This window comes from Pagrus major, chromosome 18, assembly GCF_040436345.1.
Source record: "Pagrus major chromosome 18, Pma_NU_1.0".
Lineage (NCBI taxonomy): Eukaryota > Metazoa > Chordata > Actinopteri > Spariformes > Sparidae > Pagrus > Pagrus major.
This window is the reverse complement of record NC_133232.1, coordinates 20,304,288-20,316,309: the sequence shown is the minus strand read 5'-3', so window position 1 is coordinate 20,316,309 and position 12,022 is coordinate 20,304,288. Positions and strand designations below refer to the sequence as shown.

The window sequence follows — 12,022 nt, the reverse complement described above, 5'->3', positions numbered from 1 at the left end:
CAAAAACAAAAAACCCACATCGACTGCAGGATGATCTTGTTTCCATCAAGGTTTCGGCCCGAGGCTTTCTTTAAATTGGTCTTCTGAAGAGTCGTATGGAAACCCATTTCTGCCAGTTAAAGAAAAATTGATGAAAACTTAGTCTTTCTGAATGAGGAAAGTGCCATGGTGAGTCACAATTATGAGATAAAAAGTAGAAATTATGAGATAAAAAATAATTGGATAAATAATTGGAGTCCTTTATTTGACAGTTTTTAACTCAATTATGAATTTTGATTTACCATGGGAATATTTTTTTCATCAAAATTAGTTCTCAACTTTTTTTTTTTTTTTTAATCAGTCAGTAAACCACATTTCTAGTTTTAACCCTGACACCTCAATATGCTTTGATATACAAATCCCCAAATATATACCAATTTAAAAAAAAGAGTATATATATAAAATACGTAGGGTAGTTGGGGAACACACCAGGTTAATGTGAAGGTTGTCCCTCTGTACATCGCACAGTTGGACCCGTTCCATTTCGAAACGAGGCTCCGGCCAAAAATGGAACGGTGTCCAGCTGTGCTGCTTGACAGTCTGCTGAGTGCTGCTGCATGTCGGCAGTATTAGCATGTCAGGGGTTGTCTGCATGCAAGCTGGAGTCACCGCTCTCTGCTCAGCGCTGCTCTCGTCTCATAATCAATGACCTTTCTGTTTAAGGTGATGGATGAGGGAGAAATGCAGTGTAAGCACACTTGTCGTCCATACCTTCTCCTCTCTCTCTCTCTCTCTCTCTCTCTCTCTCTCTCTGTAGCTGTCTTTGCTCTCTCTGCTCTCTATCTCACACATGGCGAGCTCCTGAAGGTCAACAACTTACACTGCTGTCAGGTTCTGCAGTGTTCATGTGTACTGTTGATGAGCACACACACACAGACACACACACATATGTGCATGTGCAGGCTTGTGTGCAGCTCATCAGCGCTTTGTCACTCCTTCTGCATGACTAGTGGAGTTTCCATCCTACTTTGTTACTGTGCATCGTCCATGTGGTTGATGTTGGGTCGTGTTGCTGTTGTCTTTGGTGGGTGTATGTGTGTGTCCTCTCTCCAGGCCAGAGTGAAGAATGAGTTCCTAGATTATAAGGACCTAGCTGCCCTGCCAAAGATCAAGGCCATATACGAGGTCCAGCAGCCAGACCTCATATCCTCCTCATACCAGCCCTACCACAGATACACCTCTGATGACAGGCTAGACACTTACAGCTATGGGGAGGTACTACTGCTACACACTCCAGGCCAAACTTAGCCTGGTCTCATCATCGGTCTGTTTTCAGAAGAAATTCTTTGTTTAGTTGTTAGATTGAGCTGTGCTGATAAGAAGTGTGTGTCTTCACTACAGCTCTGTCGTATACTTTATGCAGGGCTCATTATTTTCATTTTTCAAAGCATCCAGCATTCACACAGGAATTTTAATCAGAACTTGCATCATTTTGATTCTTCAAAAAGTGATTGAACGGATTATTCAAATTTGGCAAAATATGTTTACGGAAATGGAAAATTTGATTCCAAACAGTTTGTTTAGCTCCTCTGGTGCCTAATCAGCCCTTCACTGTCTAGAGGCATTCACTGAGCTGTAAACATCACAAAAGGGCCGTGTTTACTGTAAGCATCATTTTTGGATGTATGGGGGGGATCAAAACAAGATAGAAATAGTATTTAACCAAATTTGATTTTAAAATCCTGGGAATTTTACTCGGAAATTTGGTTAAAAAAAATGAAAATGATGAGCCTTGTGTATTTGTAAAAGTTTTGAAGTATTTGTTTAAACTTACAAATTGTTGGATTTTCCTGCCTGCACACAGACAATTCACATTATTTCTGGTAAATGTCTTGATATAAATGCACCATGCTTAAAGGAATAGTTCGACATTTTTGGAAATGCATTTATTCACTTTCTTCTTGCTGAGAGTTAGATGAGAAGAACAATACAGCTGTCATATCTGTCTGCTCAATATGAAGGTGGAGCCAGCAGGCGATTAGCCTAGCTTAGCATAAAGACTGGAAACGGGGGGAAACAGCTAACCTATTGCTGTCCAAAGGTTAAAAAGGTGTGCCTACCAGCACCTTTAAAACTTACCAAACAAACCCATGCAAGAAAAAGTTCAAGCATGTAACGCCCCATAGAACCAGAATTTGACTTTTTAAAAAATATTTCAGTTTCCGTACTGATCAAACAAAAGAGATATAAATTGTTACTTATCTTTAGATAGACATGAGAGTGGTATGTCTTCTCATTTAACCTATAAACTGACTTTAAACAATGAATGTGGCTACTAGTCATCCCTTTTTTCCCACACAGAAAACCCCACCAGCCATCCATGTAGGATAAAACAAAGTACAATATAGATTGAATTTGAAAAGACTGTCTGGTCTTTTCTTGCATTCCTGTAAACATATGATATATGATATAGTGTTTTGTTTCACCATGGTGCTTCAGTATAAATAAAAACTCTTCTCTCTCCATTGATTCTTCAGTCACTTGGGACACTCTCTCCCTATTCTCAGGTAAGCATTCGTCCACCCACTGTAAGTAGCAGAGCACTTAGGACAAGTTTGAACAAGTCAACTGTTGTCATTTTTGCCTGTCACAAAGCTATTTGTCTCCCTGTGGCCCCCCCTCATCCTCTTTCACCTCCACCTTGTCTCACTTGTCCCTTCAGGACTATGACAGCCTGGATATGAAGCAGAGGCGGTGCTCCAGTCCAGGTTATATTGACTCGCCGACGTATAGTCGTCAAGGCATGTCACCCATCATGCCCCGCTCTCCGCAGCACTACGGCTACCCCGGTGAGTCAGGCGGTATTCACTCCTCATAAACTCTGCGTTTAATATCAGTCTGTTGAAAAAGATATGAAGTGAAGTCAATCACGCTGCTCTTAATGTGAAATGCACTTTGAACAAAGTTGAAGCACTAATGGAGTTTCTGAGAGGAGTTATATTTTTTAATTTTGGGAACGATTCTACTGAAGAAAAGTCGTTTAAAGGAATTGTTCAACATTTTGGGTAAAGTGCTTATTTGCTACCTTGCTTGATGTTGAGATGAGAGGATTGATGGCACTCTGGTATGTGTCTGTTCAGAGTGAAAACACCATGAGCAGCCGGTTAGCTTAGCATAGCTTAGCATAAGGAATGGAAACAGGGAGAAACATCTAGCCTGGCTCTGATCCAAAGGTATCAAAATCCGCTTATGAACAAGCACTTAAGCAAGTCTTGGGTTTACCATGAGGTTGCCTGGCAACCAGTGGAGACTTCCTACACATAACGCTGCTAATGCTAGCTTGTTAATGATAGCATTGCTAACGCTACATAACATTAACATTGCTAACAATAGCAAATGCTAATGGGAGTGAAAGCGAACGTTGCTAATGCTAATATTGCTAATGCTAACGTTGCTAATCCTAGCTGTCTAACGTGAGGGCAGTACAGAATGTTGTGTGCACACAAAAATCTGCTGTTTCGCATTTTTTTCCCCCACAAACTGGCAACTACCAAGACTCATGATGCTGACGAAACAAGGATGGTACCAGCTGCGTTGAACTATTGGCTGACACACCTTAGCTGGAACCAGCTGTCAGAATTCTTACACAGAGATTGACAAAACAATCATGTTGGAACCGACAAACCTTTTGAAATTATACAATATGACCTTTTAGACTGGATTGGATTTTGTGATTTTTGGACAGAGCTTGGCTGGCTGTTTCCACCTGTCTTTATGCTAAGCTAGGCTAAACAACATCTGGTTGTAGCTTCATATTTAGCATACAGACATGACGGTGATATCAATCTTCTCATCGAACTCTTGGCAAAAAAACAAATACGCATTTATCCCAAAATTTGGAACTTTTCTTGTAACAGAGATCAATTTGCCTGTCATTTCCATTCTTATGTCATCAACACTCTTGTATTTTGACAAATATGCCACAACAGAATATATTCATTGCGACAAAAGATTTTAAAGGTCCAGGATTAAGTGTCATCTAGGGGTTAGGTTATAGATCACAACCAACCGACTACCCAATGGTGAAGTCTGAAAGGCCCTCTCTGATAGAATCCGCCTTAATCCTACACACTGGACCTTTACGTGTATTTCACTTCACTCCAAAATAGTTGTTTTGCTCTCTCATATGCTGCGGTTGCTCCTTGGCTGTCATCTCATGTAACTCTTACACATGTGCACTGACACTGTAATTACTGTCATAAGAAGACAAGTCAATAACTTCTGTCATCACACAAGTGGAAAAGTTATTCAGTGTCACTTTGTAATTTGAGTGAATGTTGAGGCTGTTTGGATTTCACCTGCATGGATGAGATTCCTTCATGCTCATGTTTCCTTTGCTGTGATTGGCTGTGGCTGGCTGCAGGCTCTGAGAGTGGCAGGAGTTCACCTTATTACGGCCAAGAGGGGCGCTCAAGCACACCCACCACAATCCAGCCCCCTAAACATTTTCATGTACCAGGTAGGACTCTTCATCTCCTCATTGCACTCATTTTTTTAAAACTCCGCGGGAAAAACTCCATCAGCCATTCTTCACTAATGCAAATCATTCAGAAAAGTCATTTTGAGTTTGGTGGGAATGGGGAGGGGTGTGAAAATGTGACTGAGTCGTATTTTTATACCACACATCATTTCTCTGGCATACTTTTCCCCTCATAGTGCACCTTTACCTACTTCACAACCATCCTTCCTTCCCTCTGATCATCTCACATCCTCTCCTCCTGTTACTCCACCACGTTTCAACTCTCCATTTCCTCTTTCTCTCCTCAGCCACAGGGGACCCCAACATCTACAGGAAGCCTCCCATCTATAAGAGATCGGGTACAGTGCAGTTAGCCTCGCCTTAGCCTGCCTGTCCTCCTGTCAGTTTAGTCATGCTGTGCTTGAGTACTCGACGTAGACGTTTTTTACTGACCTATTGATGTTTTCCAACCATCCCTTTTGATTTATTAGTATTGATGTTCCAGTTATCCTTGAAATTGAAGCCGTCAATAACAAAACCACAAAAATGGAAATGATTGACAAAGGAAATTTAATCAGACTTGTGCAAGCTTTTAAAATTGAGGATGAAGAACAGACGCTTCAGTTTAGATAATTAGACTTATTGCATTTGCATGCAAACATTCAGCGTCTACACACACATGCGTGCTTCTTGGTTGTGGGGCAGTTTCTTGCCAGCAGAATACGGCTTGAATAGACCATGAATGAAGCGAAGGTTGCTCAGGCGTGACAAGTGTTGAGTACATGGGACTCTGAGGACTCGCAATTCACCAGAATAAAACAGAACAATGGAACAAAGCACAATGGAAAAGTGTAGTATAACTGGATTTTATATTTGCCATGGAGACTTCTTTTATTCCTCAGCCTTGTTAACCAGTGGTCAGTGTGCGATTAAAGGAGATGTTATTGTAATTGTAACTTTTTGAATCCAGAGACAGCTGATGTGCTTGTTTTTCTTTCTGTGAGTATGTGAGAAGGGAAGTCTGATTTCTTAATTGTGTGGATTTATGTTGTCGGTCACTCAAACAGCACGGCAGCGCGGTTAACACAGGATGCTATTTTTGCCTTTTTTAACAAGTCATTAAACTTAAATGCACTTCCGCCATCTGGATAGCGAGCGTCGGTATAAACATTCATACGAGAAAAGATTCACTATCCCCTTTTCACATTACACTGGAGAAGGCTCTTCAGCTGAGTGTCACAAGACCTAAGATCCCTCGGAGGGGGATAGTTTATCTTTGTTGTTGTGCTGCATGTTCTTCTGTACTGTGTGTGTTGGTATTTGTGAGCTGGTGAATAAACCGTCTTGATCTGTGTTTAGACACTTTCACCCTGCCATGTATCTCAGCTTTAATTAGTACATCACTGGCCACAATGTTTCCACGCACAGACACATTTTTGCTCGTGGAGACACAAGTCATTTCGGCAGGAACAAGTTCAAAAGCTTGCCTCGTTAGAACGCTGACATTCAGCACACACTTCAACATCAGTCATATTGATCCCTCTCCTACTAATGTCTTCCTAAACAGCTATTGATTATTGTTTTCTCTTGTTTCAGCATTAACAGGATTGATGTAAATCCAAAGCCACAACAGGCACATGTGACGTTATGTTGCTGTGCGCGCCAAAGGCCCGTTATGTACTATATCGGTTAACTAGTTTGCTACCTGTATAGACAAGAGGCAGTATCAGACCCCTGTTTTTTTGTCTCTCCGTATGGGTAGCAAAGCTCTCACATTGTCACATCTCCCTTGGGGACGCTCCAATAATGTTTCCCTTTTCTTTTCACCTCTTTTTTATTGCATCCAATCACTTTTATTCACTTCCCTCCACCTCCTGCTCCACTTTTCCTGGTGACCTTGCCACTGTAAGTATCTCCCTCCTCTCGCTTTTTCACTCACTGTCGGTAGATAGATTACTCATATGTCTGTCTGTGTGTGTGTGTGTGTGTACAGTATATGTCTTTCTTCCTGTACTGTATATCTATACTTTAACTTGAATCTTTAGTCAAACTGTACTTGTACGTGTGTGTGTGTGTTTGTGTAGCGGCTCGCCCTGTCGTCGAGCTCAAAGTGTGCGTCCCACAGATGACTATGACTGTTGTCAGTGTCATGCATCATGTATATAGGAATTCAATGGATCGTGGAATGGAGCTTGCATGGCTAATAGCTAACAGAGTGCAGAGCGATCCCTCTGACATTACACTGCATGTCACCCCCATTGACTTCCATTGACTGTGCTTTAGTGCAGAGTGGCATCAATACCGTCGCCTCACACCACTCATGAAAGGACGCCTCAGGCTGAGCAGTAACTGAACTTATGACGATGCTGGTTATTATTTTAATGCTGTGGGCTGAAACATTGATCTCCACTGAGATAACTGATCCACATGATGACTGTGGGTGTGTAGCGTAAATGTACTCCCTCGCTGTACATCTTTCTGATGCTCATTATTTTCCTCCGTAGCACACTACAGCGCACTGTTGTATACTGTCATTTTGTGATTATTCACTTTTTTGCTGAAAGATAGAAAGGGAGATTGATACCATACTCATGTCTGTCGATTCAATAGCCTATGAAGCTTGAGGCAGGAGACAGTTAGCTTTGCTTAGCATTAGGGTTGTGAATCACCATTTTCATCATGATACAATATGCTAGCAATTCTAAGTGCTGTATCTCAGGCAACTGGACTTGTTTCAGTTTCTTGAAGACGTTTCATCTCACATCCAAGAGGCTAACAACAAGAATTTGGCTCAATATTAACCGTCAAGAAGACAAATTAATTGTTTTTTGCCGGTCACCATTATTAGCTTAAGCCTATGGCATTTTACAGTGCATTAAGTAGCCTAGTGGCTAGGAGACTTTTCCTCTTTTTCCGGCTAACGTTGTTGAAACAGATCAGCTAATGTTGCGTAGCGAGAGCAATCGAGTTAGCGGACTGCAGAGAGAGATGCTCCAATATTTCTGTGCTGCAGAATAATTCATGTGAGGGTAATATATATCCTAATCGTCTCTTTTTTGGCTGCTGGCTATCACCTGCCTGGTGCTAGCACTGTTTGGATTGCGTTTTTTTCATCCATGCAAAAAATGGGCACAGTGACTTCCAGAAGTCTTGTCGTCACCATGAGGTTTGGGAGGTAGCTAACGGAGACTCCGGGAAGTCACTGCTCCCAGTGTGTCCCCCTGTATCCCCTGTAAAATCGGAAATTGTTAGGCTTTATGCTAAGCTAAGCTAAGCAGCTTCTGATTGTAGCTTTGTATTTTTGCATAAAGATCACGAAGGTGGTATCAATCATCTCATCTTATTATCGGCCAAAAAAGTAAAAAAAAAAACATATATCCCACAGTTCCCTAAAACTATTTCTTTAACAGTAGTACCAGTTACTGTGGCGTTGTCTCTTTTCCTTTTCTCTCCTAACTTGGTCCATTTCTTCACAGACAATCATGTGGACGCAGCCACCAAAAGCAGGACCAGTGAGGACATCCTCAGATCCTCCAGACTGTCCACCTTCTCACCTGAGCCATACGCCCAGTCAGAGTCTGACTACTATCCGTACACCAGTTCCCCCAAGGGTAGGAAACAGCCTCATTTCACTGAGTTTAGTACGACACAGTGAGCTGCGTTTTTTCCACTTTCCACTGATCCAAACACAGACACAGAAGTACAGCTCCTTTTTGTAACACTGTGTTGTCATATTTATTCACTCACCCAGTCTCTTACTGCGCTCCACTCTGAGCATACAAGGCAATCTCTTTTATCTGTTTTCTCTCTCAGCCTATCGGATGCCGAGAAGACGCTTCTCGACAGGAGGAGATGAAGAGACTTGGAGTCACAGTCTTCAAAGAGTAAGCGCTTCATTATTTTCTTTCGCTCTTTCTTCAACAACTGGTCGAAGAAAGCCACCTCCTCAGAAACACCCATAAATAATTCTCTTCTCATGGTATAGCGCCTGAACTGTCCTCCTCTTCTTTATTTGCTGCTCTCTCCACCTTGCATTCACTGTACATTAAATTAGCATCTTTCCCTCACGCCTCTTTTTTTTTTTTCTCTCTCCCCCTTCTGCCTCTCTCCTCGCTCCCCCTCAGATTGGGAGTGGCATCGGGAGGATGATCCTAAAGGAGGAGATGAAAGCCAGATCTGGTTCCTATGACAACGACCCCTGGGGCAGTGCGAGGAATTCTCGTAGTGGGAGCAAGGAAACACTCAACACTACAGGCTACGGCACCACGGCGTACAACAACACTGTCAACGGATGTAAGGATCCACCCTGCCCCCTACGCAGCTCCCTCTTTGTCTCTTGTTCTTTCTGCAAGTTCGCGAGCGCCTCTGACTGTATTCCTGTGTGTCTTTGTCCCTCCCAGTGTGATCATATATGTTGCCACGAGGGCTTTTTTATGAGCCTCAATATCTGCCGGTTTAGGTGGAGGGCGGTGAGGTAGAGGATGCAGGTCAGAGAGGGTCATGGCTGCTGCAGGGTGGGCGGTTTATTGAGATGGAAAGATGTCGATAGCTGAACAGCTGTTGTGGAACCTGCGGTAGGCCAGTAGCAGGCGGCAGCAGATGTGGCCTGTCATTGTTGTGTTGGTAGTTGATCGCACTGATTATGAGCATTTCAAGCCACTGAAAGTGTTGGCAACCACGTGTGCAGATGTGCCAGATGTGATAAAGCCAGACCTGAAGCTAGCAGAATAGCTCCACTGGTCACACAGTGTATTATTTTAGGACCTGGCATTCAGACACCAGCGTTTTCCTCTTCTTTTCACTTCCTTGCTCCATCTCTTTCACCATCTCTCTCTTCAATTAGCCTGCTTATTCTCCTCCTCCTTCTCCTGAAATCCCTCTCTATATTCTACTCTGTTGACTCTCCATCTCTCTGTCTATCCATTCATCTATCTGTGTATCTATCTCACCGCTCGCTCTCACAGCTGGTGTCCCATATCCTGGTTTATTTATGAGCAGTAAGATCTCTCATTAAAGCTGTTTCTCTGATGGGAGGGGACACAACTGAACGGGAATCTGTTGGCTACGGTAAAAAGACAACAAAGGCTCGCAACCAACCAAGCTGTGCTGTGCGATTAGATGGCGGAGCTTGCAGTGTCTTTGTATGTTGTTTTTATATTTTGGATTTCTCCCCTTCTTCCCCTGAACCAGTCCTGCCTGGCCTCTTTATGCCTTTTCGCCCCTTTGATGTTTTGTGTTCCTCCCAGGGCTCGCTGGGTTCCCAACTTGCTCCTTTTCTGTGTCTTTGTTACGCCTCTAACTAGACAGATGGCTGTCAAATCTCTACTGTAATTATCCCTGAATATTTTTTGAGGAATTTAATCAACATTTAGAGCAGGGCAGATGAAAAATGCTGCAGCATTCAGGAAGATGTCATGTAACTGTGTGATCCCTTTATTTCTACAGCTCCCAGGTCTCAGTACAGTGCTGACAGTGGTGAGTTTATCATTCACAATTCATAAATATATTCAGAAATGATTTCGCTTCATGCAGACTAGCTCATTTTGAGTTAGCTGTTTTAATGTGTAGTTTTTTGAATGGAGTTTGGCATCGGGACATAAAAGCTGTGTTTGTGCTGGATTCAACGACTTCACATTAACAAAGCTCCTGTATTATGTGTTCACAAGATTAACTTTAAGAATTTTTTTGGTTAGTCGTGAGTGCCATCTTCTGGCACTGACCTGCCATGGATTTTATGAATTTAAAAATGTGCCGAACTACATGAAAAAACTGTCAATTTAAGCAGCTGTTTCTGTATTTTAGATTTTGTTTGTAAGTCCTCTTCGCTACCGGGATATGGACGCAACGGCATCCAGAGGGTGAGACAACAGTGAACAAGACACAACACAGCATGATGAGCTGCATTTATACTTATTTTTGATGGGTCTCACATCTTTAAAATGGCATGACATTAACCTCAAGGCACTATAACTAAGTGTGGTTAGGGCTGTTGCTGTACTAAATCTTACTAGATATGTTTACATAGATAAAAGATATGTTTACATATCTAATAAGATGTGTAAGTTCTGTCTTTCTCTACACCTGCAGCCTCAGAGTGCAGATTGCTACCAGTACCAGTATGACAGTGGCAGCGAGGTCAACTGGGGAAGCAGAGGTAATTTAATATAAATTTAAAACAGCTACTCCTTATAAGACTGAAGCAATTAATTCAAAGCTTTTTCAAATGTACTGACTTAATTCTCTTTCTCTTTGCCCTCCCAGCAGAATACACGGTAAGGTTTTAAAATAATCACTTGAATAATTCATTTCATGTAAGTCAGCCTATATGTCGAACGGTCCCAGTGTTATTGTAATTAAGTGTCGGAGGTTTGATAAAGCATGGCTGCCTCCCGCTCTCTGCAGATTTACCCCTATGAAGCGCTCATTGTAACCACCAGAGGTCGCAACAGGCTCCCCAAAGATGTAGACAGAGCAAGGCTGGAGGTGAGTTCTGAATGGGGCTTTAGGCTAAACCGTGCTGGGAAGAGGAGGTCTCGGTTTCACTTAATAACTACAGCAGTAGCCAAGGTTTTTGAAATACGACGGTTATACCCACAGCAGAACCCCACCCAACCAAGAAGCTTCTGACAAGCCACCAAGCAAACTCTGTAAAATAATCCGCAGCATTTAAATAGAAGGGTAACCACTGAAGTGTTCAGTTATGTTTTCTGTAAATATCTCCTTACATTCTGGTTTGGTGTCAGGTATGTAATTCTGCTATGAAATAATACATTCTTATTCATTTTCATTCAATGTGTTTTTTGTTGTCGTTGTTTTTTTTGCCTAAAGATTTTACAAGAAGCCTTAGAAAACCCAGCATGTGTGTGAGATATCCTGCATTGTATTAATGTGTTATGAACCTCTCTGACACACCTTCTGTTTGTTCTCTGGCTACTTAACGAAAAACAAATAAAATCTATAATAGTAGTATATTAGTGGAATATGAGACTTAATTGAGTATTTGTCAAAAACAACGACGGGTATAATGTGACAACTGTGTCTCGGCTCTGTGTCCTTGTGTCCTTAGCGTCACCTGTCCCCAGAGGAGTTTGCCCAAGTGTTTGGCATGACCGTGGAAGATTTCGACCGGCTGGCTCTGTGGAAGAGAAATGAGCTCAAGAAACAGGCCCGACTGTTTTAATAACATGTGGACGTCTGTTGAGTACTGCCATAAGTGGAGCCAGAGACTTGACTGACTGTAGGGGGGGGGGGGGGGGGGAGATGGGAAGACTTCTACTCAGTTTCACTGCCATGGCTGAGAACCTGTTCTAGATCTCCTCAAATGACGAACCAAATTCTGGTCACACCGGTGTGGACTTCTGAGATACCGAGGGAAGGCCACAGAGACATTATGCACAGACGAACTGTCTCATGGTTGCCGGTGCAACTGTGGCTGTGTGCTGGAGTGGTGTGTAAGCAATAGAGACTGTAGTACAGTAGTGTTGTGCTTTTCTTAAGCCTGAAAGATGGAGTAAGGCATGACTG

General features: G+C 42.5%; 1 protein-coding gene across 1 annotated transcript in view; it reads left to right on the top strand.

Moving 5' to 3' along the window:
- ablim3 (actin binding LIM protein family, member 3) overlaps positions 1 to 11,678 on the top strand; it is a 48,373-nt gene extending 36,695 nt beyond the window's left edge. The window contains exons 10-24 of the mRNA XM_073487120.1: positions 1,093 to 1,254; positions 2,517 to 2,546; positions 2,702 to 2,828; positions 4,403 to 4,498; positions 4,807 to 4,862; positions 6,196 to 6,205; positions 7,993 to 8,119; positions 8,328 to 8,382; positions 8,623 to 8,791; positions 9,944 to 9,973; positions 10,301 to 10,356; positions 10,586 to 10,652; positions 10,763 to 10,770; positions 10,901 to 10,981; positions 11,565 to 11,678. Of these exons, the coding sequence (XP_073343221.1) occupies positions 1,093 to 1,254; positions 2,517 to 2,546; positions 2,702 to 2,828; positions 4,403 to 4,498; positions 4,807 to 4,862; positions 6,196 to 6,205; positions 7,993 to 8,119; positions 8,328 to 8,382; positions 8,623 to 8,791; positions 9,944 to 9,973; positions 10,301 to 10,356; positions 10,586 to 10,652; positions 10,763 to 10,770; positions 10,901 to 10,981; positions 11,565 to 11,678 (1,188 nt within the window). The remainder of the gene's footprint in view (positions 1 to 1,092; positions 1,255 to 2,516; positions 2,547 to 2,701; positions 2,829 to 4,402; positions 4,499 to 4,806; positions 4,863 to 6,195; positions 6,206 to 7,992; positions 8,120 to 8,327; positions 8,383 to 8,622; positions 8,792 to 9,943; positions 9,974 to 10,300; positions 10,357 to 10,585; positions 10,653 to 10,762; positions 10,771 to 10,900; positions 10,982 to 11,564) is intronic.
- Positions 11,679 to 12,022: the final 344 nt, after the last annotated feature.